This window comes from Daphnia pulex, chromosome 6 (assembly GCF_021134715.1).
Source record: "Daphnia pulex isolate KAP4 chromosome 6, ASM2113471v1".
In the NCBI taxonomy this organism is placed as follows: domain Eukaryota; kingdom Metazoa; phylum Arthropoda; class Branchiopoda; order Diplostraca; family Daphniidae; genus Daphnia; species Daphnia pulex.
The window spans coordinates 6,086,337-6,111,274 of NC_060022.1; the positions used below are offsets into that span (position 1 = coordinate 6,086,337).

The window sequence follows — 24,938 nt, forward strand, 5'->3', positions numbered from 1 at the left end:
AACAAAAAATACATTTTACTCTCCCAATAAAGACGCAAAATTCAAAACCTAAAAAAAAAGTGATTTGTTTTAATTCATTTTTCACGCCAAATATAATTTTAATAAACAAGCATTCATGAATCATGATGAAGCGCATCTGCTTCATTCACGCACGCACGAACCATCACTAAATACCGAATGATTTCGGCAACATCGCGTTTTATTTATGAGGTAGTATTTCGTCGTCTTGTCTGGTCTTGCACTCTTTTCCTTGTCGAAATTTCCGGATGAGCAAGTTTTGAAGCCTGTGTCGATATTATTGATATCGAAATCTATTTCTACTTATACAATTCTGTACTTTGCTGTAAATAGATACATTTCAGTATGAGTGGAACCGGTTCTAATGATCCAAAGTCTGTACAAGATACGGCAGATATTAAAGAAGAATCTAAAGGAGATGACGAAGAACTAGACGCTTTACTTGACGGTATGTAGTTTAAACTAACTAGTTATTTGCCAACAAAGGAATAAAACATTCATTAAATGTAACAGATGCCCTGGAAGGATTTGACAAGCCACTGCAAGTGCCCAAAACAAAAGACAATGTTAAAGCCGAAGCAGCAGCACCTACAGATCAAGTATCAGATGTTGTGTGGTCTGAGGAGTTTATTCAAGAAGCGAGTTTGGAATTTGAGAAAAATATTCGTTTGATGATGGCAGAAACAGCACCAGGGGCCAGTGGTGATTCTGGATTTGCTGAAAGTTTGTTAAAGGTATCACAAGAAGCTGCAGCTAAAGTATTTGAAAGACAACCAGACCAGGGAGCATCCTTTGCTGATACTCTACGCTATTTAGCAGAAGGAACAGAATCACTTCAGGTAAATTTTTGTGGGTAGGATAAACCAAACTTTTTTATTTTTACTTTAACATGTCCTTATTTTTTCCATAGACTGAAGCTGATGAAGCTACATTAGCCAAAATGCTTGAAAAAATGGCATTTGGACCAGATGGGGGATTTGGAGATGGTGCTGGTGGAGATATGGGAGGTTTGGGTGACATTTTACCTGCAATGCAAGGAATGCTTCAAAGTTTGTTATCAAAGGAGTTGCTTTATCCATCTATCAAAGAGATTGTTAGCAAGGTAAGCATTCACTTGAGAACTGATGATAGTCAATCTTGTCTCTCATAACTTATTGTTATCTCCTTAGTACCCAGATTGGCTCGCAGACAATCGGCCGAAATTAGAACCTGCGCAATTTGAAAAATACAACCGCCAATACGCCGTTATGCAGCAAGTGTGTACCGAATTCGAAAATGATAACGACACTGATGATGCAGCGACGAAAAATAGTCGCTTTGAAAAGATATTAACTTTGATGCAACAAATGCAAGAATGTGGCCATCCCCCTAAAGTGAGTGCGACTACGAATAATTTGATTGATTTTCATTTAATGAAAAATCTTAATTTCAAGGAACTGGCTGGTGAAGCTGAACTGCTACCGAATCCCTTCGGTGGCGCGGATTTTGCTCAATCGATGGGACCTGGTGCCGAAAATTGTGTTGTTATGTAATTAATATAGTATGTTATAAAACATGTTTTTGTTATTGAAATTGGGCTATAAAAGGTATTAGAAGGTCGTTAAAAAAAATTGTTTGAACGGCATTACAACTTAATTTTATCATTAATGGCGTCAATTCTCAATGATTTAAACAAATACGTTTTGTATTTACACGTATGACGAACTTGCCCGTCTCATTTTGGATCGTTGCTCACACTCTGTTACAAGCTTATTAAGTTCATCAGCCGAATAGCCCAACAGTTGTTTGAGGTCACAAACAAATTTATACACAAATCGTTTACCGCTTACTTTGCAAATCATATCGCCATCATAATAATACCTCAGGGCTCGACTGAGTTTCTCATAGTTCATGTGTGGTTTGTTTTTCCTTTCTCCCCATAGTTGAGCCACCATTTCGGGGTTATTTAATTTGAATTCTCCTCCTGTCCCAAGCCAAGAAATAGCATCCCGGAAATTCACATCGGTCAACAGCTCAAGGAGAAACTGCCAGAGTTGTACCTGGCCATTGCTGCCTGTGAAACGGACAAGTTAATTCAAGTTAAAATCACCTTGATCATTAAAGCATACATATACTATATTTTTTAAATACCTGTTCGGTTTCCTGAGTTAGCAATCGAGAACGAACGCGAGGAAAATGTTTCAAGGGGAATCCTTTTTGCTGGAGTAACAACTTTAACAGGCGGTCTTGGCATTCTGGAAGTATCAGATTTAACTGTCAATGGAGTTGTGATATACTGAAGATAAGGCACTGGTTTTTGAATCACCCCTGCATAAAACTTTTTAGTACACGTTTGCTATCGTAAAAATTCAAACTTTGATTCAATACCGACAAATTTGCATTTTCGTAGTAGTTCGAGATGGGTCCAGAATAGATCATGGTTTGGATCTTTTGATGAAGGATTTTTTGGTATTCTCTGAATAAACTCTGTGTGAGTCATATTACATAATGATGGTCCATCAACAAAAGCCCATTGAGTAGGATTCACACCCTTTAGATTAAACTGATTAATTGCCCATCGTATCCAATGTTGAATATGTGCTTTGGACCACAAAATAGGATCTATATGGAGCACAAATATTAATGACATTGATACATCATGCATAAAATAAAAAATATATATAAAATTACCTAAAGGAATTTTCAGCCTCTCTTGCTCTTTTCTAAAATTTCCATCCATCACCCATCTTGTTATATTTTCATTTTGAGGGGTAGGCATTTTACACGATATTCTATTTGTGTTTGAAGTTTTGATAGGTGATGTTGCTAAAGAGTTAGCAACTGAATGTTGAACAATAGTGCCAGGTGTTGCTGGTACTTCACTGTTTTTAGACTCATCAACTTGATATGTCACTGCTTGTAATGCAACATTTGAGACTTCTTCAAGAACAGGGTCTGGCACTGGAACTTCAATCTCCTCTGGGTCTTTAATGCCTTCCATGATTTCTTGTTCATTAAGATTGATATCTTCATCTTGCTGTGGCTTTAACACATCAATAATATTGATTCTGTCAATATTTTGTACTGATTTCAACTCTAAGTTGACTTGAACCAATCCTTCTCCTTGAATACACTGTTCAGATAGGGTTGTTTCATCAGTAAGCTGCAATAGAAAAAAAAAAACAATTTAATGTGTTTACATTACAAACTTTTTTTCATCAAACCTGCACAACATCTTGTAGCCAAATTTCACAATGTGAAAAATCAGCTCCAAGTCTATGTCCAAGAATTGCTTTCAGGGTTGACAGTGGTGAAGTAATGTCCATTTGCACAGCAAGAATATCAATTTCATTCTCTGAATTGGTAGGCATATAAGAGACGGTACCGACTGTACTTCCACCTACTGTATCCCATTCTTCATGACCGTCGAGGTCCACTTCACTCAGAAATACATCATCCATTTGGTACAATCGAATAAAAAATCGTCAAATTTATAATTCAATGCACAATTTTATGTTCTGTTGGGACAACATTAACTTACGTTAGATTAGCAAACATTCAACAAGGACACGTGAAATTCGTCTGCAAAATAGCCATCTAACGGTCAATATTGTATTTGCATGGGGGAAGTGGAATACGAATAAAAATATGAAAAGCAACAATTATATTAAAACCAAGGAATGAAACTCAAAAGCTAGTTTTCCATGTAAAGAGCGTCAAGTAACTAGGAGCCAGAAACACAATTTATTTTTAACCAATGGACTACAAGTTTTCGTATACATGTAACATGTAAGAGGGCGTAACAGGAAAGAAATTGCCTACCATTCGATATAACAAGGATGGCCATCATTTTTTTTTTTTTACAAATTAGCACATAAAGAGTTATAGGAGTTTACGGTTTGTTAGACATCCTTGTCGTTGGTAGGATCAAAGGACCGGAAATCGCCAAAAGAAGATATTGATCTGGATGAAGATGATGAAGGATTTGCCGCGAATTCTTGCTGGATTGCTCGGATGCGATTTACTAGATTGTTGACGTGTTGATCAGATGAAGTCAGAGAAGATCCTCCAACCATCGTATTTAATAAAGGGGACATTCGACTACGGAAAATGACAATAAGAAACATTAGAAGCGTTTTTTTAATGTGCTCTCAATTCTTACTTGAGCAGGCTTATGCTACTGGATCGGCAATTAGTTAAAATGGTTAAATTAAAGAGTATAATGATATATATTGTAGTAAGGGCTTTGGTGAACAAGAACCGATTTCGGAAATATTTGTGGAAAGAGAAAAGGAAGTCTTCGTAAAGCATATATAAGTTTACCTCTTGTAACGATCTACTTGAGGTCGGGTAGGCTTCTAAAACTGCCACCACCAAGGTTTCCCAAGCCGAAACCAGTCCCGAAGCTGGATCCCAATCTACATGGGTTTCAAGGACACAATGGTTTGATCAAATTGATCACATCACACTACCGAAGGTAATAAAAGAAAATTAATTACCCGAGACCGCTGCCTAGACCGAAATTTGAGCCAACGGTTCCCAGTCCATTGGTTAAACCAGTTGTACCAAGGAGGCCGCTATTGATGAGACTTCCAGTTCCTAACAAACCGTTTCCACCAAATCCACCGAGAGAACCAAAACCTCCTAGACCACCTCCAAGGAGTCCACTATTGCCAAGTCCCAATCCGTTCAGTCCCCCGATTCCGGTGCCAAAGCCACCAAGACCTCCTCCGAGTCCCGTTCCAAATCCACCGAGTCCTCCTCCGAGTCCTGTTCCGAAATTTCCAAGACCTCCTCCGAGTCCCGTACCAATGCCACCAAAACCTCCAAGGCCATTGAAAGAATTCAGTCCGTTTAAACCTCCACCGAGTCCTCCAAAGCCCAAACCGGATCCAAGACCTCCTCCAAGGCCTCCGAAAGAGTTCAGTCCGTTGAATCCACCTCCTCCGAGTCCGTTGAAGCCCCCAAGTCCGTTCCCGAAGCCCCCAAGTCCGTTCCCGAAGCCCCCGATTCCGTTTCCGAAACCACCGATTCCGGTCCCGAAACTCCCGATTCCGTTCCCGAAGCCGCCAAGTCCGTTCCCGAAGCCCCCGATTCCGTTCCCAAAGCCCCCGATTCCGGTCCCGAAGCCACCGATTCCGTTCCCGAAGCCCCCACTTCCGAGTCCTCCAAAGCCACCAAAGGAATTAAGTCCGTTGAAACCGAGTCCAGTGCCTAAACCGCCGTTCAACAGGCCTGGATTGGTGCTGGAACCCAGTAAATTCGAATTCAAATTTGTGAGTCCCGAGCCGACGTTACTTGTTGAACTGGACTGAGGGGCAGGAGCTGACGAACCATAGTGAACTATTAGCATCACAACTAATAGACTGTATGACCGAATCATCTGCATAAAGAGAAGACTGTTTTAAATGGTTTCTTGGTGAAAAATTACTAACCTAATAATATATTCAAGATTTGAAAATATGCTTACGATTGTGGTATGAAAATGTTGAGCCTTTGAAGAGAACAAATCGGATCAGTAGGAACTATGTTTCTGACGTTCTGTGGCCTGCTGTCACCTTAAATAAGGCCCATTAACCAGGAAAAAACGGCGATGCCACGAAAGTGATTCATATTATCTTACCCTTCATCGGTCAACGTTGGGACGTATATTTTCCTTCCTATTTAATTTCGTCACTTCAGTGAAACTTTCGCTAGACAGCAGGAGAAAAAAAAAACTTTCCATGAAACAAACAAACAATAAAATCACTTCCGCTTTATACCGAAAAACTCGATAAAAAATGAAACCCATAGGCCTATAGCTAAATGCATAATTTTAGCATCTAAAGTAATTCTTAAAGAAGTTCATGGCCAACATATTCAGACTTACCGGACGAACATTCACCATCATGTCGTTACGTATATACGGATAATTCTCTTATTAAAGCAGACATCATATTTCAAGCTTTATCGTCAATGATGCATAGAAAGTCATCCGTCATTATCCGCCACAGAGGTCTGGATTTCCATTTCATCGGATTTACACCGCCAGGTTTGGACCGTTCCTTATTCAGAGTAGAGAGTTGCAGCCAAAAGGTATGGTTCAACTTGGGTTATACAACTTTCGCAACTGTTTCCCTGTTGATTGAATGATCTTGCTCATCCCTTGCTCAACATGAATAGCTTTACAAGATGTAAATCTGCAGGGAAGGTGAAAACTGCATTTAAAGTTGCGGGGCCGCAACAAAAGTGAAAGGATTCTTCGGTGTGTACGACCTTCTGCACGAAGTACGTATGCAAATATTAATGCATTTCGCTTGCAAAGGTCGGCCTGGTGACAGCCACGATGTTGGCCATTATTTGCCGATAGGCTTCCTTCAATCACCAACTTTACGATCGTCTCGTAAGTTCCCCAACCAAGGTAAAAGAGTGAGAGTTTCAAAAAGAAAAGAAAACCAAATGAGATATAGCAATATATTATTTGTTTAAAATTAATTCTTCCTCAACTTCTCTCATTTAGTATGCTGACCAGGTGCATAACGTATAAGAGAACTATCACTTTTCCCGGTGGCGGAAGGATCGTATGTCCAAACTTCACATCCGCTCCGGTGGGTCGACACATGAGGCAAGAATGTCATAAAACCAAACGATAGTCATTCGGTTTTTTGGGCTTGGTGCAATCAGCAACTTGTGACAGCGTTTAAATGATAGTTAATTTGTTCTCTGACGTATGGTTCACATATGTACATTTTAAATTCCATTAGTAAATTAAGAAATAAAAAAACAACCAAATTTCCGCACTGTAACGTAAGTGGATATGCTAATAAGTCATAGAAATTGAATAAATTGAGCGACTCGTCGAAGGTTGTTCTTTCATATTGCGAAAAAGAGACTTTAATAAGGTTTTGGGCTCTACCTTTTCCTTTAAAACGACCAATTACCAAAATGGCAAATTACGCCTTCAAGTTCATTGAATCGCCTAATTCATCACAAATTGTGGGGGAAGCTCGCTCTGCACGACGAAAGATTGACGCCCATTTATCAAAACAAGTCAATCAACTCGGCTCATTCTGCATAACGAATTAACGATGTTTGTGTGGTTGTCGGGCACCCCCTATATTACCTCTAAGCCACTGTAAATTCCTCCAATGGCGACAACTTCTTCCTCCTACACGGAAGAGAAAATCAACTTTCGCCAGGGAAAAATAGTGACCTCCTTAAGCTTTCACGCAGGTCAAGGAAGCTTTCGGCTCACTTCACTGTTACAATAGGAATACAAATATTAAGCTTTCTCTCCTTCTATTAAGGCTGGTGAGTGATTCGATAGTGCATGTGGAAATCCGATACATTCGAAAACAGCTGATGGAGCAGATAAGAGATTTTACATTTTTACACTAATCTATGCATGCAGACATAAAGGTAAGTAGGACGACGTGGGCGCATTATTACGCCGATTTATTTATATTTTCTCAAGACCGCCAGAGGAAGGCAAAAACATGGGTAGTGGCCTGCTGGGGTATTGCCATTTTTTACGGCAAAAACAAGTATAAGAATTATTGAATTCTTATATTGAAGGAAATAGAAATTTAAGAAAAGTAATAACTTGCGATGCGTGACCGCTTGGACAGCACTAAAGAGTAAAGACGTTATAAAAAAGAGAACTTGTTCGCAAATGACATTTGAAAAAAAAAAAAAACTTATCATGGACCTATATAACAGACAAAACAGCCTAACAACAAGAGTAGTCCGTGAGAGTTAAGAGTGTTTGAAACTTTCGCTTACAAAACTTGTAGTAACGCATACAAAATTACAGAATACTACGTCATGAGGAAGAGAAAGAAGATATGGAATGAAAGTTTCAGGTGCGTCCAACTCATTCATCACCGCACCTTTAAGCACTCTACGCTGAAACCCTAGTCGTCCATTTCAATTTATGAATGTGATGGGCTAAATAAAGGCATTACTTACTATACGTACTACCACTGGAACCGCAAAATATGGTCATCTTGTTCTAATCGAATTTTACGCTTTTCGAGAGAATTTAATTTCCCTTTTTCTTTATAAAGAAAAGGTAGTGTATATATATAGGTACCGAATTTACTCGAGTCATGCTTTGCATTACTACAGTTGGCTAGAGACGAATGACTAATTTAAAATGGCCCAAAGTAGTGAAAACAGTTTGCGATGCGTAAGCAAAATTTAGCAGAATGCACACATTTAGTTACACCAGGTTGGTCAATTCGGGTGTTTTACTATATAGCATATTTTATATAATTCCTTTTAAGGGAGAGCTCAAAACACACGCCAATATGCTTTTGAGTTTGGATTTTTTCAAATAAACCGGTCAAGGATGTATCTATTTTCTGTTTAAGAGGTGATTGGCGGAGGATCTTGTCTGAAGGTGACCGGCGACTTACTGTACAAAACGATAGCCCCCAAAAAATGACCATGGCAATAATAGGAGAAATGAAGATTCCCCCCCTCAAAAAACACTGATCATTCTCAACTTTGCCTGTTTGTGTCAGACAAGACGGACCTACAACAACACATTCATTATATTAACAATACAAAAAATCCCGGCATCCGAGGTCAAGTAGCAAAAGTAGCCAAAAGAAAACCGCTGAGCGACCGATTGCACATCCCGGTCGTAATATAAACCACGTGGTGATTATTCATTGCTAGACGTGTATGATATCCCTTCTCCTCTTTATTCAACAACTATCTCATCAATAATTGCATCGTGTGCCGCATTTTAGTCTCTAGAAATATCTGGCTCTAGCTATGACGTTTCACCTAAAAGGAAAACGACCTATAACTATCATGAAAGTATAATTCTTAACATAGGTGGGCTATCTCTACTACTGATTAATTCGAACAAACACAATGCGATAAATATGAATTGAAACATTCAGTCAAAGCGAGAGGAAAAGATGTAGTAACAAACTTTCTAATAGGAATTCATACAACCCATTCCTCCTTCAAAGTCACGACGGTTGATGGATAACTACTTCGGATTTACAACATCTGAAAATGCGAGTATTTCTCAACACACATTGGCCGCAGGTTTCTTTCGCGCTGTTTTTCTACTACTTTTTTTATAACTTGTTTTTGAACGAAGAAAGAGTGATTAACAATGGTTTTACCACTGTTGCTTATGACTTAGTCTCTTACATCGCCAATACAACACGAAAAATATTATCAAACTAATAATCCCCGATTCAAATAAGCTTCCAGACATGGTCGTGTTTATCATTTGAAACGTGGTCACGTTCGTGGAAGTTTGAGATATTTTCGTTTATTTTTTTTGTTCCGGTGCACCAAATAAGGCATCGCACAAAAAATCTGAATTCTGCAGCAAAAAAAAAAAAAATCCATGTTTTTCCATAACTCAAGAGGGTGGAAAAGAAAACAGTTCCACGCGAGTCTAGGAGTGACGAAGGACATTTGCATAGCCGGTTTTCAAACGCACTAGACGACGCCGTTTTGCTGCTCATCCCCATACGTTTTCTCCCCATGTTTTTCGAGATGAAAGGTCTAAACCCACTTTAACCAAAAGGCCCGCCGAGGAGGAGGATGGAAAGGTCGAGAAGGAGGATCTTGTAGAGTTATTGAAGAAAATAATAAAATAAAAAAAAAAAGCAGCGGCTCCGATGCTATAAAAAGTCTGGTTGAACTCTTCCAACCGCCGCATTCGCACTCTCAGAGTGTGCGAGTGTTTTAACACAACATGATCAAGCTCATTCCTTTTCAAGTCAGTTTTATCCTTTCTCATACGTTTCCCATGTCGTTCATTTATGCATCTCTCGATATCAAATCGCAGGTGTTGGTGGTGATCGTGTTTTGTGCCCTACTACAAGCGTCCGGAGAAGAGGAATCGAAGCCTTACCAGTTTGGATTCAATCTTGGGACTCAACACAGGGAAGAAAGAAAAGGTACTACAATGTGCACATTATTTAAAGAAAACAGATCATTCAAGCGCAAAACATCTAGACGCCAATGGAATCGTCATCGGAGAGTACGGATTCTTAACGGCTGACGGTTACTACCAGACGGTAATGTACGCCACGGATAAGGAGGGCAGGTTCCTCATCACGGGTCGCAAACGCGTTCGTGTCACTCCACGTAAGTTCCACTTTATGATCCATTCGAATATTTGAGTACCGCTCCTGTTTGTTTGTTTTTAACAGCCAAACCTAGACCAGAGGTAGAGGGACGACAAGGTCGAGAAAATTCCGATGTTCCCACTACGACCACAACAACTACGACAGAACGCAGCAAGATTTATCAATTCAACTACACGGCCCTTCAACACGGCAGACAAGAAATGGGTTTCAGCGACAGCAGTAAAACGGGCGACTACTACTGGGATGGACCGGACGGATACCGACGGATCATTACATACAATGCCGAAGATGGCAAAGGTTATAGACCAACCATCAAACAAGTGAAACTGCCGATTCAGTAGTTACCGAATTCAACACTGGTTCACAATATGTTGCTTCAGTTTTAAACACGTCTGGCCCTGTTCTGTTAATAACTATAAATACACACTGCTCATTTGTTCTTATAAAAGCTAAAATTGTTTACGTATAGAATGCTTTTCCTAGATACTAGATAGTAGTATAGTGGAGTAGCTATAGAAACAAAAAAAGTCTCAGTGCGGCACTCTCAGACGGATTGAGTTGCTCAACAACATTTGGAATATCAAGATCCATTTTTCAACATTTAATTGATCCAGATTATAAGCAAAGCCAAATAATTAGTTACGTTCTTGATTCATGAATGACTTGTGGCTATCTGATAAACTTAATATCTTATGAATAAAATTTGACATCGGGAAAACTATTTTCCCACGCCAACAATACCACAAGCAACGCGAGCGCCAGCATTTCCGGTGAGTTTGCTTTGTTCATGCCCACCTTTTCCTAAATCATCACGATCAGCATGCACCTATGTAAACGGGTGATTGCGGTAATGCAAGGAACGATTTTAGAAAGAGATTATAGTTATTATTTATTTACCACAGCGGTGCGGCCAATTATTCCAAATGGACCCGATAGTGTCATTAAACAATCCTTGATATTGACTTTGGCGACTCCCGATTCATCAGCAACAAGATTCCCGCAATCCCCAACATGCCGGATCTCATCAAATGGACTACCATGTTCGGAAGCAGTCGGATTAAAGTGTGGCCCAGCAGACATGCAACCTACCAGAGCAGAAATAAAATAATACGCAGTTCGGACAACAATCAAAATAGCGCATTACCATTGGTGTAATCGCCAAACTCATGGATATGAAACCCATGATCGCCAGGTGTAAGTCCAGTCACTTCACCGGTGATGTTAAGAATATCCCCCTGATTGAAGTAACGAATAATTCAAGTAATTGACTGGGTAGATAAAATAACTCCTTGGACGGCATCAAAATTCACACAGGAAAGAGAAAATAAGCAGTTTTAAGTTCCTACCTGTTGTTCGAAGTGTAAAACGCCTTTCACTTTTTCACCCAACAACACACAGACAGCGGAAGCCATTATTTATGTACGAGTAACAAAGGAATATAGTTTAGACTTTTAATAGTATTGGCGATAGCGCTTGCCAAGACAGAACCAATTGATATGCAGTTGAACAAATGAATATGCTAACAGGGAAAGTTTCTCGTAGACTCGTTTGTCGACGTTGTTTCCGCCAACGGCGTGTATGCGTTAACATTACGTCTTCAACGTGTTAAAAACGATTTATTCTTCAATAGAAAAATATATGAAAGCCTTACGAGTAAAATTGGAAAACTTTGGCTGCCAAGTCAGGTGTGTAGAGTGGTTGGCCGTGGGCAATTGCTCGGTTTTATCGCCCATCTAACAAAGCTTTGCCATCTCTTCTTCTTAATCAGCGAAATACAGAAAGATCGATCCAAGTAAATAGCTTACCAGAAAATTTGAAGAGCAGATTCAACATCTCTGCAGCTTTTAAAGTGAAATGAATTACAAAAGAATTCAAGGATAGATATAATTTCTTATTAATCCAGATTTGTGACAATTTAAGGGGAATATAAGAGGTGACCAACAATATTTGAGTTAAGGGCCCTGATACATTTAATGCCAAGGGGATGTGTATGATGTACTATAACTTGTTCATAGAATTTGCAACCGGTGATAGTCATTTACCGATGCCAATAATGCCACAAGCAACGCGAGCGCCAGCATTTCCAGTGACTTTACTCAGTTCATGTCCACCCTTACCAAAATCATCAGGATCAGCATGTACCTAAAAGGATGTATAGTTTCTATTAACACATGGGAAAATAAAGGTGAAAAATATGTATAAATACCACAACTGTCCTGCCAATTATTCCATTGACACCAGATATGGACAGCAAGCAGTCCTTGATGTCGACAGTGGCAACTCCAGATTCATTTGCAACAATGTTTCCGAGATCTCCTACATGACGAACTTCATCAGTTGGACCACCATGTTCAACAGCAGTTGGGTTAAAGTGAGGTCCAGCAGACATGCAACCTAATAAAGACATTAAATATCACTCACACGCAAATAAACAACCTTAATTATGTAATACCATTAGTGTAGTCACCAAACTCATGAACATGGAATCCATGGTCACCAGGAGTAAGTCCAGTTACTTCTCCCTTAACATTAACAACATCTCCCTGAAAATAGAAGAAAAAACATTTACATTAACTGAAAAGCCGAAATTGACAAGTTTTCCATTCGGTATTTGAGATTTTGATTCTACAAAGAATGAATGGCAGTTAATTATACAAGTAATAGTTGCTTACCTGTTGGTCAAAATGTAGGACGCCTTTCACGGTTTCCCCCAAAAGTACACACACAGCAGATGCCATTTTATTAGATAAATAAGGTACAAACGAAATGTTCCCGATGAGTTGACAGATTGTCAAACGACGTGAAACGGGCAGCGGGCAGTTTCTAGACGAAGTTGGGTATTTCCAACGTTGACACAGCTTTCATATTTTCAACGAAATAAAAACAAAAGATATAGAATAATATGCAAATCCAAAATTGTGATATAAGAAAATATTTTTAAAAATACTGAAAATGTGAATCTATAGCAATCCAATTGCTTTCGCTCTAATTTTTTTAATTATGCGTCTTGGCTGACTTAATTCGGTTGGCGGCAAAGCGCTAGAACTAAATTCATAAATTGTCACTTTTTACACTAGGAATTGGAAACCTTTATTGACAAAAAAACATTCAATGATTTTTATTTCTCTTTTAGGAAATGTTATTCGACCAAATGGTTAATGAGTAATGCGTATTCTCACAATTTCTATGCAAAACAAATGTTTTGTTTTTACCATTTTCGCTTGCTGCGTTGCACTGTTGCCTAATCTTTGAAGTCCAAGGTCAATTTTCACGAATTTGTAAAATAATTTAATTTTTTCTTATTGTAAAACAAAAATCGATTGCCCTCATAAAAATATCAAGCATCCAAAGTTGGCCTGTCTAACGAAATCCCTCTAACTAAAAAGTCAAAAGTTCAAGTGAACGGCCTTGTTTTGCTCCAGGTTTGTTATCGGACGGGGAATTTTCTAGCCATTGTGAATGGGATTCCCCTAATTGCTAGATAGACGATGCAGCCGTTCAGGTTTCAGTGTGTTACTTTGTTTAGTCTAAAGAACATGGCAAAATCATTTCTCTCTGTGTCGTTTATTCGCAGCATCGAAGACTCAATGGACTGGTATGATCACATAGCTTTCAGTTTTTTGCTTTTTAAGAAAGGCGATGAATTGGTAGCGCTCGAACAAATGCAGCGATTAATCAAGCTTCACGAACGAGGCTGCCCTGAGTGGAAAAGGGTTGCGATCCATTTGGCCATTCAATCGGCTGAGATGAATCCTAGTGCTGTGATTGAAGCACTGTTTCAGCTAAAGCAATGGAAACTCTTGCGATTAATAGGTTATTCCGTTTCAACGCCGATCGAGTACATTCCTAGAGGTCATCTATTTCCGTTTAGAGTTGGAATTTTTTGTATTCTGGACCAGCTGGATCGTTACGACGCACATTTGTTAAAAAGTTTCATAAACAGCATGGACGCAACAAATGAATTCCAAGTGATTGAAGTCGTCGTTTTACAGTGGATAGTGAGCGGCATTATCTCTACCAATGATTGTTCGAAATTGACAATTGCTCTCGGCCGAATCGGCAGAAATGATCTAGTAAACTTAAGTTTACAGCTACAAAGCGGACGATCAGGGACTTCATCAATGAGGGACGAATGCTTCAATCAAAGTATATTGAGGCATTCTACGATTGGAAACAACAGACTCCAGCCAAGCTCATCTACCGGTTACTGCCTGATTGTACACCAGAAAAACATTTACAGAGAACGGGATCCGATATTAAAACACGTTGGGAAACAACTAACTCAATTAATCTAAATAGAGATAAAATAGGATGAGACTAATTGTTCATTTATTTTCCCCTTATCTTTTATTGCGAGGGTAGAGGGTCGAACTCGACGTACCAAATTACCAAGGAAATGAAGCCGATTGCCGGACATTAAGAGAAACATTTCTCTCTCTCGGTTACCAAGTTGAAATAGCTGAGGACCTGACCAATTTTGAATTGAAGCAAAAGGTGCTGGATGTCTCACGTGGAGTTGACTGGACGAGATACAACGGCCTGACCCTTTGCTTTTTATCCCACTGCATTCAAGGCCAAATTTTAGGCAGCAATTCATTGACCATATCATTCAATAAAGACGTTCGAAAATATTTTAATGAATGCTACTGTCCTGGCTTAAAAGGAAAACCTAAAGCAATAATTTTCTCAACTCCATTCGGCTCCGCTGGATGGAATCCGGTTTCGCAGTTAGATTGTGTAGGAGGATACAACCCACATTTATACGACAATTTCCTTGTTATTTGGCCAACGTCTTACGTTCTGTCTGTTTCAAATGGTAATTATAACGAAAACTTAATTTTTACATTTAATTTTACTTTGAGGGAATTAGGTGGATCACAATTTATTACGGAATTCAGTACGGAACTGAAGAAATCGAATGCAGCAAACGACACAACTCTTGCGTCATTCAGGACTGCCATTAGTACCATAAATAATCGCAACAACCTTACTCGATACCGAAAACGTCAGTTTTGGTCGATTCAGCAATGGAATGTTTAAATTTCGCATCAATTTGTTCATAAACCAAATAACAAGTCAAGTCATAACAAAATAACTGATTACACGACGATTTTATTTACTGTACTTTTGCTTTTACGAGCTAGTCGTACATGCCCGCAAGACATAGGAGCACATAAACAATACAGAAGACGATAGTGCCATTTTGTCGGTGTTCTTCACAAGTCGTGGAATTTTGTATACCAAAACAAAGTATGGACGAAGCGCGAGTCACGTACAATACGAAAATTACGGTTTGCCACGTCGTGTAAAATCACTCGCGGGTTCCAAACGTTGCACACATCTCTGCAAATCCGAAAATCTGACCAACTTGTTCAATTACATGACTTACATCCCACGCACATTCATTCAGAAAAATTGGAAGGGGAAATTGGGACAATGTAAAGGGGGCAGCTGGGAGACATAAATTGAGTGAACTGGGGGGACAGATGCAAAATATGAATAGACGAGAAAAGAAAACAAAGTCAAAAGTCTCTACAATAATTAAGGAAATAACAGGTGAGAAAAAAACAAAAGAAAAACGAACATATCAACTTCCTTCTGTTCTAGGTGTTAAATCCAAAGGATCTCAATCCTCCCAAAAACAATCCTCACCAGGTTACTGACGGACCCGATGAAACACTTGTAGCAGGAATGCTCCGTACGCGAAGAGAGGAGGGCCCAACAAGAGTTACGATCACTTCACACCGACGGCGAGAAAACAAACCAAAAGAAACTGTACACCCACTCGCACCACTCAATCACTAATCCGACGCCGTTTTCCAACTCTACCAAACAGAACCTCTCACACCAATTGCCCCCCATATTTCTCATCAAATGTTCAACGGAATCATTCCCCATGCTTCAAAGTAGCGCATCAATAACCGGCTTTCGTACATTTTCTACGCTCGATTCTCCTGTTGTTGCTATTAAAGAAAGAAAAAAATTAAAATTTTGAATTAATTGTTGCAGTATCATCACTTACCCAATTCCTCCTTTGGTTGTAACCACCTCTGGGCTGACCAGTACTTTCGGAGTCGCGATTTCCTCCACCGTTACCTCGTCCACCACGGCCACCTCGGTAACCACCTGATCCCCGATAGCCACTGCGTTGCTGATAGCCTCCATCTCTTTGCTGATAGCCTCCATCTCTTTGCTGAAAACTTCCATCTCTTTGCTGAAAGCCGCCATCACGCTGTTGATATCCTACATCTCGGTTCTGATATCCGCCATCACGTTGATAACCACCTTCACGTTGCTGATAGCCACCGTCGCGCTGTTGATAGCCATCGTTATTCTGCTGGCGATAATAACCTCCACCTCCGCCGCCACCACCACGCCCACCGTAATATCCTCGGCCACCACCGCCTCCACGATTAAATCCACCTCGGCGTTGATTGAAAGGTAACCCGAATGTCTCGGCGTTTAATTTTCGCTCCTGGCGCCAATCTGTCCGTTGAGTATTGCTACTTAAAATATAATATTATAAGTCACCTGTCCATCAAACCCATAAAATTATGATTTCTTACCCTTTGCTGCGCTCCACAGCCTCGCAGCTGATTGAATCGAAGAACGAGCGCGTTTTGTCGTAGCAGATGGGTTTCTCTGGAGACTCGGAGCCCTTATCATCGTCATTGGGTGAGACTGAAACCAAAGCTTCTGTTGAAGCTTCGCCATCGGCAGAAACTGCAACGGTGTCAGCAGACTCGCCTTCTGTCTTCTCTTTCTTGTCTGCCTCAGGAGGGCCGCTCAATACAAGTACTGTATCACCACCAATTTTCATCTTGCCCATTTTGGTTTTCAGTTCCTCAAACTAATTTAAATCATAAGACCATGAAGCGCACGAACACCTTCAGAAACTACACAAAATAGTTACCTTGACGTTTGCAGATTCAAAGTCATAATCTTCGTCGAACTTCAGGGGTCCCTTGGAGCGATTGTTAAAGTTGCTAGCAAAACGATTGAAAGATCCTTGTGGATGTCCACCCTGAGATCGACCGCCATCTCTGCGATCAGTATTCTGACCTCCACCAGCGTTGTTACCACGTGCACGGCCACGAGAATTTGATCTTCCATTTCCTCCCCGCTGTTGCTGGCCTCTATCGTTCTGTTGAGACCGACCACCACCACCTGATCCACGGCTGCTAGTTCGTTGATCCTCTTTCTCACCTAGCAATGGTGATTTCCTCGATTGACTCGTCCCCGAAGCGCCACCAACAGGCGTTGAGTTGTTGGACCTGCCAACTCCACCCAACAAATCTAAGGTATTTCCAATAAACAAGATTAGACAGGTGTTACAACCGAATAGAACTACAGACCAACGCCACCAAAGGACAAAGCCAAAGCAGTTAACAAGTTACAATTGCGGGTTCATGCAAATGTAGAAGCAGCTATATATACGCATGCAAGTGAGTGGGAATGAAGCAGGCAAAATTAGTCATGCACTAAGCAAAGACAATTTATGTAGGCAATGTCTTTTGGCCTTGTACCTTGGTCTCCCTCGGATAAATGATCCGGGTGAGGGGGCATATCCCCATGAGGGGAAAGGGGTAACTCACTGGCTGCAGCAACAGCGGCGGCTCCACTCAGTCCAAGTCCACCAGTTAAACCTTTTAACAAACAAATCAAGTTGGCTACAAAACACTAATGAAGACAAAGTTTTACCTCCAAGTCCTGCACTCAGGCTGGGCGCCATCAGGTTTCCTAGCTGTCCCATAGGGCCACCAGAAGCTCCACCATCAAGATTCTATAAAAAGGTTTGATTACACATCAAATCTAAAATTAAAACATGCAAGCAAGAATTACTGGATAAGGATTCAGACCACCCAACGGTCCAAAGTTGGGCCTCATGATACTTCCAGCAAGTCCAGTTGGTTGCTGCAGTCCAGTTGCACCAAGTGATCCAACACCTGGTACTGAATGCTGCACACAAACATGAGAATATTTTTTTAAAACTTCCATCATGTCATCGTCAATCAAAGTGATAAATTTACCTGAACAATGGCTGGATCATAGGGAAGAGTGCCTGGTATGGGAGGTTGAGGTGCAGGTGGTTCACAAAGACGAATATCTTTAATATCCTGACCCCTGAAGATGATAAACTCAAACACCTCATCTCTTGCAGCAACAGGGTTATCTGTAGGCCGGTTTTCCGTTCCAAACATACGCACTAGAATAACAAAGATGATTAGAACATGCTGACATTCACAGTACTTCTTACTGAATAAGGAGAATTATTCCCTAGCTATAATTAAAAACAAGTACAATGACACAACTGACAAGTCACCCTACCAAACACTGCAACCAAAATAGATGCCAACTATTTAAATTAGTCATGTCAACAGTTACTATGCATAGTTGACATGAAATGAAAAGAAACAGTTTTCGAGTAAAATGTTTCGTATAAAATACATCACATCACAAAAGAAATGCTTACCTTTAGCCAAAGCCAAAGTTGACTCATTGGGATTCAGTGTGAATAGGATCCCTTCGTAACGGATCTCCGACTTGGAGATGAGACTGATTTTACTGCCTAGTAACTGCATAGCTTTACTCATTTTCGAAATTCAGCCTTAATTGGCTACACAATTTCCGTCCCAACTCGATGAATTCGGATAAGTATTTTCGTCTAATCGGAATCCGTCGCACCGGTGATCGAAAATTGAATGATTTCCAAAAAGAAACGAAGCTACACAAGAGAACTCAACTCCGTTGTTAGGGGCGACGTTGACAGATTTGTTCGAAATTTCAGCAACTGCAGCCTGTTGACGAAAGTGCCTCGGGATGTTTCGTGTCTTGTTGCTAAATTGGAGGTAGAGTGTGATTTGTTTTAATCCATTTAACTTTTTTCAACCTGAAAAGAAAAGCAACTTATTATTCCCGTAGATTATTTGACTATCCAGTATCTAATTTGTATTTTGTTTAATGCTACTTTCCCCCAAGTTTTTTTTTTCATTTTCATAGCATGTGATTGTGACACAAAATTTTTTCCAAAAATGATTTCTTGAATTATTCCAATGAAATATGGAAGTGATAAGAATTTTTTAAATTACAGATCGATGAATAATACCAAAAAACCAAATATAAATAATAAATAATGTCATTTGTGGTTTGAAAAGCTAACGAAATAAATCGATTGGTGATCTCATTTTCTTAAAATTAAAATTTTACGGTAGTAAACTTAGAGTGATTAAATTTATTAATCAGTTATTGATAATATATAGTCATGCAAATTTATTTAATCAAAAATAAATGATTAACTTGAAAAGTCTTTTACGTAATATATGGAATTAATTGATGTTTCAACGTTGCATTTGACTTGGACGACCCGTTACGATAATTTCGTCAAAGATGGCCGGAGTTGCTGGTAAATTCGTGAAATCTGGGCTTCTTAGAGTCCAAAACAATGCCGTTATCCAGGTTTGGAATGCTTTAAGCATACTATAATATTCATTTAATCCAACATAGGGAAATAACGTTCGAATCTTGGTTTTAGCAATCCCATCTGTCTACGTTGCGTGAGCTCTCGGCCGGCAAAAAAGCGGTAAGAAATAATACAAGGAAGTGTTTTAGGTTATCAAATCTCAGAATATTGCATAATTTTCTTAGGGATTAGCGGTAATTGGGTCTCTAATTGGTGGAGCAGCTGGTTTGGCATACACTTTAGACCAGTCGGTAAAGGCTTCAGGCCTGGAGTTACATGCTCCCAGTTTTCCATGGAGTCACAATGGGCTCTTTTCATCTCTGGATCATGCTAGGTATGCTTAATTTTAAAGTGATTTGTTGTTCTGAATGTACATAACTATTTTTGGAAATAGCATACGTCGTGGTTATGAAGTCTACAAACAAGTCTGCTCTGCATGCCACAGCATGAAGTATTTGGCTTATCGCAACTTGATTGGTGTCAGCCATACAGAGGATGAAGCCAAGGAGGAAGCTGCTGGCATTCAGGTCTGTATTAATGGTTTAACTGTCAATTTTCCAATGTAGTTCAAAGTAATATCCATTGTAGGTTACTGATGGGCCCAATGAAGATGGTAACATGTTCCAACGCCCTGGTAAGCTTTCTGATAGATTTCCGAGCCCATATGCTAACGAAGAAGCTGCCAGGAGCGCCAACAACGGTGCCCTTCCACCAGACCTAAGTTACATTACCGCTGCTCGTCACGGCGGAGAGGATTATTTATTCTCTCTGTTAACTGGCTATACCGATCCACCAGCTGGTATCACATTACGTGATGGTCTTTATTATAATCCTTATTTCCCTGGAGGCGCTATTGGTATGGCTCAAGCTCTTTACAATGAGGTACGATTTCTGTTCACTTTTTCAACAAAGCGATTCTAACAAGCATATCTTTGATCTTAAGGTGATTGAATACGCGGATGGTACGCCAGCTACTGCCAGTCAAATGGCTAAAGATGTGTCCACCTTCCTCAAGTGGTCAGCAGAGCCCGAACATGATGATCGCAAGAAGATGGCTTTGAAAGCTTTGATGCTATTCTCCTTCTTGATTTCAGTAGCTTACTACTGGAAACGCCACAAGTGGAGTGTTGTTAAGAGCAGAAAAATCATCTACAAGCCAAAAGAATAGGATGTGTCGATTACAGAAAAATTTTATGCAATGTAGAAGGGAGGATGACGGTGCAATCTTTGAGCTCTCCCTACCATCATCTACATTTATTGGTTTAGACACCCAAAAACCGATTGATATAGCGATTGTACATTCGAGTCAAAACATCTTCGACTCAACTGTAGGAATAATAATAAAGATAAGGTTTAAACACCGTAAACACGAAATGTCTTGTTTATTTCACTTAATCAACAAATAAATCAAAATCTTCCGCGACCACCCCGCCCACGACCCCGTGTTCTCAAGTGATTGGCAGATCGAATAATTTTACGTCGCTCTTCATGATGTTGTTCGGCTTGTTCTCTAGCTTTTGTGACGCGTTCACTCTAAATGGTCAAATTTTAATTAATCCGTAATTTGAAAAAAAAAAAAAAAAACTAAATTATGATGAATACCTGTGGGAGCGTGAAAGTCATTTCTCTAGAACCAGCTGATGGAGCAAGCTTAACTTTGTCTACATCTTCTTCTAAATGAATTCGCTCACCAAGCGAAGCCCTGAGTCAAATTGAAATAGCATACAACATTAAAATGTAAACACAACAAAATCGAAGATAATTATTGATACTTGGCCAATTTCTTCTTAGGTTGATCAGTGGTTGAACGGAACCCTTGGAATTTTTGCCCAGGTTTTAATGCCATGAACTTAGGACCTTCCAGCTTCTCTTGTTGTCTTTCCAATTTTCTCTGTTGAAACTTCTCTTCTCTTATAATCTTATGCTGTAACTTGATTTCATTTCGAAGACTTGCGTCGTCAGAATCACTGCTGCTGTCATCGGTCTGTTGGGGAAAAATTGTATACAGTATAAGAAACGTTTACCATTAACATGCGGTATGAAGTATTTGTATTACCGAAATTGTCCGTTTGCGACCCTTTCTTTCACTATCTGAAAATTCATCATCATTAAGTGGATTTTCCGTGCTCGTTCCCTGCAATGAATTAATTACTTTATTGTGTCATTTTGTAAGGAGCTATTTTTTATTCCTACCTCGACGGGCTCGAACTGGTCTTCGATGAGAGCCTTTTTGATACGTTTTTCTCGGATTTTGTCCAAACGTGAAACTGCAGGATTTAGTAATCTGTTGACGGAATAGGAACGCATTGTTTACACTACCAAGTCGTTTTGTTCTACATCACAAATAAATATTACCTGAATTCTTCAGAAGATTTGTCTATCTGGAAGTTCGGGTTTACGAAAAGATCTTTGAAACGCGAATCATTTAGAATGTTGGAGCTCATAAGTAATTTTGCACCACTCTTCTTTCCAACTGCTTCAGCATCATCAACCGCCTTACTATCCTCCATAAGCTTAAGTGCAAGCTCACGGTTAATCGCAGGAAGTTTCTAAAAAACAAACAATTATTGTTTTTGATCCAAATTTGAATTTTAGGTGTATTACCTGCAATTGAACTCTGCTGGACCGCTGTTGGTCAATTGTTTCCTTTACTTTATTCTGTTTGTAGCGGGTAAGTGATAAAGGTTCAACAATGGATTTGGCTTTCCTATATAGTCGCATGTCGATAAAATAACCGTGCATGTAGGCACGCAATAGATTGGTCCCTATAAAGGAAAAGGCGTGTTAAAAAGAAGAATAGAATTCTAATAAAATTTGGAAAATACCAATAAGGTGACCGAATCCGAGGTCATGTAGTTCATCTACTGTCAAGAATTTGTAATCGTCATAGACGGCAGCAGTTTCTCCCTCCTCTAATTCTTCTGTCAACGAGTCAAGGAAACTACACCAACGAGGAGCCGGTCCAAGATTAGGTATGTAATAAGTGAGCATTTTTTTGTCTTCCGTAGCCATGAACATCATACCACTTGAAGGTACCAAACATAAATCGTTCAAATCTGATGTTGCTTCAACAGAAACGTAAGGTTCACCCTATTGACATTAAAAGTATTATAGCATTTTGATTATTATTTTTTAATTTTATTTACCGTATTTCTATCCCACAATCGAACGATTCTGGAATCCATTGACGCTACCAAATCATGATTCAGGTGATGAAAATCTACTGTTTTTATTGGAAGTCCATATCGGTGGTCTTTCACTTTAGTCGGACGATTGGATCGCAAATCATAAAGTAAGATCTGGCCTGTTGAAGTTCCAACTCCCAATGTCAGTGCATCACGGAACTTGACAGCCGTGACTTGAGGGACACCGGTAACTCTATAATTAAAAACATGGTAAAATGTGATCTAAAAACGTTAAAAAAACCATTTACTGAGTGTCAGGTGTCACAGAGTGTAAAGCACAATCGAGAACTCCCACTCTATTCCTTGCACGAGGATCCCATGCCTCTATTTTTCCTTCTTTGGAACCACAGACGAACAGCTGATGAAAGGGATTCATATCACAAACGTTAAGAGTGGTTGCTTCTGTTTGAAATGAATTAAGAAACCTCCCTTCTTCTAAATTTAAGCGATACACGTCTGGCCTAAAGAAGATTTACAGTTAACTAGAGCAACTAAGAGTACTCTAATCTTATTGCATACCCGGTACCAACTATGTAAAGGTTGCATGACTGAAAATGATACTTCAAATCTCTTCCAAATTTCGGTATTCTTGTTCTATAGTATCGGCCATACTGAGCGTGAAATTCGACAAATCGATCACACTGCAAGAAAACTACTTTGCTGTAATCCTCTGACAACATTTCAAATTTGATGACTTCTGCATCCATACACCGTTCAAATTTCATGGACAGATTAGCTACTTCATAGCACCGAACTCTTGGTTTGTAGATGCCTGTAGCCATAATATATTTCCCATCCTTTGAAACTTTGATTGAGGTGCTAACCCCAGGCATGTCAAAATCTTGAATGAGCTCCACTCGCCTTCTGATGTCCAAGTCTTTACTTTGCAAGGCTCTCTTTTTTCTGTCTGACAACCACTGCAAAAACAAAAAGAAAATGAGATTTTTTATACAAGACATTAGCCTATCTAAACATCAGAAAATTTTTTAAATAAATTTATGATATTATATTAATCTAGTGATTGTTACAAGCATGGCAATTAACATGCTAACTAACTGTCAGGGAAAACTATAGAAACCACAGAAGCTATGTATACTCATTAATAGCTATTTGAAAGGGAAATTAACACAAAAAGACACGCTTACCTCTGGCAAGGATTTCCCAGCACTCAAATTATAAATTTTCACATTGTTAGAGCTTTGAATCAACATTCTGGTAATTCTTTTGAGAACCTGTCGAAAAACGATTTCACAATCTCACACAACACACGTGCACAATAACTTTAAAATTCGTCTGCTGTTGAGCAGATAGCCGATTAGCCGAAGCTGCTTCAGCTCACGTCTTCTCTTATTACCACTAGATGTCTATCCGTTCGACAATTGCAATGGCGACCTCAAAATTTCGTCTTGTCCAAATCCTTGGAAAACAATTGAAACAAACTCCAATTCGACATGAAATTCCTTTTTCAACTGCTCCAAAAGTATTGAAAGAGGCTGCGGCAGCTGATCTTCCAACTCATACTGGACAGGTAATTATTAGATTTACATGTTTGCTGTTACATATCACAATACTTGGTTGAGAAATTTTTACACATTCGAAAGTCCATGGAAAATCCGAATTTATTTATTTCAACTTTATGTTCTTTAGAAATGGGATGAATCTGATTTTCGTTTAGCTCGATTTGAAAACGCATCGAAGCAAGTCAACACCCGTTTTGCGATTGACCTAATTGCCCAGGTTCCACCAAAAGAAACCAAGTCCCGAATTGTGTCTTGTAATGGAGGAGGTGGCCCACTAGGACATCCACAAGTTTACATCAATTTGGATAAACCCGGTAACCATACTTGTGGCTACTGTGGGCTTCGTTTTGTGAAACCTGATGATCATCATCATTGAAGTTGAAAAAGGACTGTAGAGTCAAAATGTTAATAAATACAAAATAGAAGTTACTTGATAATCCTAATTTAAGTGCGCGAATGTGTGTATCGACAAGATTTCTGCATGGAACGTGTTCCATTTCTGGCAGAAAAAAGGGAAATTTTTTTTAAATAAACATTTAATATTAGAATTTCGAATTGAAAATGAGATTTTTTATTTTTGACCCTTTTCCCCCTTTTCCCCCTTTCCCCCGTTATAGATAACTCTCCCAGGTGTTGTCGCGAATTCTATTTTGTTTTATTTTGTAGGAAGGGT

The 24,938-nt window shown here is 39.5% G+C and overlaps 11 protein-coding genes across 16 annotated transcripts; 5 read left to right on the forward strand and 6 right to left on the reverse strand.

The window, feature by feature from the left end:
- Window positions 1–206: 206 nt before the first annotated feature.
- LOC124196237 (peroxisomal biogenesis factor 19-like) lies at window positions 207–1,665 on the forward strand. Its single transcript, XM_046591141.1, has 5 exons — window positions 207–466; window positions 532–857; window positions 929–1,120; window positions 1,188–1,391; window positions 1,452–1,665. Exons 1-5 carry the CDS (start codon window positions 364–366, stop codon window positions 1,548–1,550), a joined length of 924 nt encoding a protein of 307 aa, XP_046447097.1. The 5' UTR covers window positions 207–363; the 3' UTR covers window positions 1,551–1,665.
- A 19-nt stretch (window positions 1,666–1,684) lies between these two features.
- On the reverse strand, window positions 1,685–5,804 carry LOC124196236 (DNA-binding protein Ets97D-like). Of its 2 annotated transcripts, XM_046591139.1 has the most exons (8): window positions 5,468–5,797; window positions 4,497–5,380; window positions 4,321–4,415; window positions 3,222–4,098; window positions 2,689–3,160; window positions 2,386–2,619; window positions 2,149–2,325; window positions 1,685–2,071 (listed from the first exon to the last, which is right to left on the reverse strand). In XM_046591139.1, the coding sequence occupies exons 4-8, from the start codon at window positions 3,456–3,458 to the stop codon at window positions 1,707–1,709; spliced, it is 1,485 nt and encodes a 494-aa protein (XP_046447095.1). In that variant the 5' UTR covers window positions 3,459–4,098; window positions 4,321–4,415; window positions 4,497–5,380; window positions 5,468–5,797; the 3' UTR covers window positions 1,685–1,706. The 2 variants fall into 2 exon arrangements, with proteins under 2 accessions (XP_046447095.1, XP_046447096.1); XM_046591140.1 differs by lacking the exon at window positions 4,321–4,415 and having other exon boundaries at window positions 5,468–5,804.
- LOC124196161 (glycine-rich cell wall structural protein-like) lies at window positions 3,900–5,350 on the reverse strand. The gene is made up of 3 exons (XM_046590974.1): window positions 4,497–5,350; window positions 4,338–4,415; window positions 3,900–4,098 (listed from the first exon to the last, which is right to left on the reverse strand). Exons 1-3 carry the CDS (start codon window positions 5,348–5,350, stop codon window positions 3,900–3,902), a joined length of 1,131 nt encoding a protein of 376 aa, XP_046446930.1.
- Window positions 5,805–9,597: 3,793 nt separating the features above from the next.
- LOC124196238 (protein lethal(3)malignant blood neoplasm 1-like) lies at window positions 9,598–10,548 on the forward strand. The gene is made up of 4 exons (XM_046591142.1): window positions 9,598–9,727; window positions 9,797–9,908; window positions 9,967–10,098; window positions 10,164–10,548. Exons 1-4 carry the CDS (start codon window positions 9,704–9,706, stop codon window positions 10,439–10,441), a joined length of 546 nt encoding a protein of 181 aa, XP_046447098.1. The 5' UTR covers window positions 9,598–9,703; the 3' UTR covers window positions 10,442–10,548.
- A 138-nt stretch (window positions 10,549–10,686) lies between these two features.
- LOC124196241 (superoxide dismutase [Cu-Zn]-like) lies at window positions 10,687–11,833 on the reverse strand. Its single transcript, XM_046591144.1, has 4 exons — window positions 11,447–11,833; window positions 11,245–11,335; window positions 10,998–11,185; window positions 10,687–10,926 (listed from the first exon to the last, which is right to left on the reverse strand). Exons 1-4 carry the CDS (start codon window positions 11,510–11,512, stop codon window positions 10,819–10,821), a joined length of 453 nt encoding a protein of 150 aa, XP_046447100.1. The 5' UTR covers window positions 11,513–11,833; the 3' UTR covers window positions 10,687–10,818.
- A 137-nt stretch (window positions 11,834–11,970) lies between these two features.
- LOC124196239 (superoxide dismutase [Cu-Zn]-like) lies at window positions 11,971–12,932 on the reverse strand. Its single transcript, XM_046591143.1, has 4 exons — window positions 12,773–12,932; window positions 12,553–12,643; window positions 12,307–12,494; window positions 11,971–12,242 (listed from the first exon to the last, which is right to left on the reverse strand). The coding sequence occupies exons 1-4, from the start codon at window positions 12,836–12,838 to the stop codon at window positions 12,135–12,137; spliced, it is 453 nt and encodes a 150-aa protein (XP_046447099.1). The 5' UTR covers window positions 12,839–12,932; the 3' UTR covers window positions 11,971–12,134.
- Window positions 12,933–13,542: 610 nt separating this feature from the next.
- On the forward strand, window positions 13,543–15,340 carry LOC124196543. Its single transcript, XM_046591679.1, has 3 exons — window positions 13,543–14,365; window positions 14,463–14,916; window positions 14,971–15,340. Exons 1-3 carry the CDS (start codon window positions 13,589–13,591, stop codon window positions 15,138–15,140), a joined length of 1,401 nt encoding a protein of 466 aa, XP_046447635.1. The 5' UTR covers window positions 13,543–13,588; the 3' UTR covers window positions 15,141–15,340.
- On the reverse strand, window positions 15,193–18,888 carry LOC124196541 (protein LSM14 homolog B-like). 5 transcript variants are annotated; one of them, XM_046591675.1, is made up of 10 exons: window positions 18,574–18,843; window positions 18,131–18,306; window positions 17,943–18,059; window positions 17,802–17,883; window positions 17,627–17,746; window positions 17,014–17,396; window positions 16,667–16,950; window positions 16,302–16,606; window positions 16,123–16,259; window positions 15,193–16,063 (listed from the first exon to the last, which is right to left on the reverse strand). In XM_046591675.1, the coding sequence occupies exons 1-10, from the start codon at window positions 18,692–18,694 to the stop codon at window positions 16,040–16,042; spliced, it is 1,749 nt and encodes a 582-aa protein (XP_046447631.1). In that variant the 5' UTR covers window positions 18,695–18,843; the 3' UTR covers window positions 15,193–16,039. The 5 variants fall into 5 exon arrangements, with proteins under 5 accessions (XP_046447631.1, XP_046447630.1, XP_046447633.1 ...); XM_046591674.1 differs by having other exon boundaries at window positions 16,123–16,603; window positions 18,574–18,888; XM_046591677.1 differs by having other exon boundaries at window positions 16,123–16,603; window positions 17,696–17,746; window positions 18,574–18,854.
- A 515-nt stretch (window positions 18,889–19,403) lies between these two features.
- Window positions 19,404–20,927, forward strand: LOC124195335 (cytochrome c1, heme protein, mitochondrial-like). Its single transcript, XM_046589687.1, has 6 exons — window positions 19,404–19,556; window positions 19,633–19,680; window positions 19,746–19,894; window positions 19,955–20,087; window positions 20,149–20,442; window positions 20,504–20,927. The coding sequence occupies exons 1-6, from the start codon at window positions 19,488–19,490 to the stop codon at window positions 20,726–20,728; spliced, it is 918 nt and encodes a 305-aa protein (XP_046445643.1). The 5' UTR covers window positions 19,404–19,487; the 3' UTR covers window positions 20,729–20,927.
- Window positions 20,924–24,053, reverse strand: LOC124195334 (nucleolar protein 10-like). The gene is made up of 12 exons (XM_046589686.1): window positions 23,891–24,053; window positions 23,265–23,662; window positions 22,994–23,206; window positions 22,707–22,938; window positions 22,386–22,650; window positions 22,165–22,325; window positions 21,916–22,109; window positions 21,754–21,844; window positions 21,617–21,694; window positions 21,333–21,544; window positions 21,163–21,262; window positions 20,924–21,093 (listed from the first exon to the last, which is right to left on the reverse strand). The coding sequence occupies exons 1-12, from the start codon at window positions 23,954–23,956 to the stop codon at window positions 20,968–20,970; spliced, it is 2,136 nt and encodes a 711-aa protein (XP_046445642.1). The 5' UTR covers window positions 23,957–24,053; the 3' UTR covers window positions 20,924–20,967.
- On the forward strand, window positions 24,046–24,702 carry LOC124195336 (NADH dehydrogenase [ubiquinone] iron-sulfur protein 6, mitochondrial-like). Its single transcript, XM_046589689.1, has 2 exons — window positions 24,046–24,273; window positions 24,393–24,702. The coding sequence occupies exons 1-2, from the start codon at window positions 24,106–24,108 to the stop codon at window positions 24,639–24,641; spliced, it is 417 nt and encodes a 138-aa protein (XP_046445645.1). The 5' UTR covers window positions 24,046–24,105; the 3' UTR covers window positions 24,642–24,702.
- Window positions 24,703–24,938: the final 236 nt, after the last annotated feature.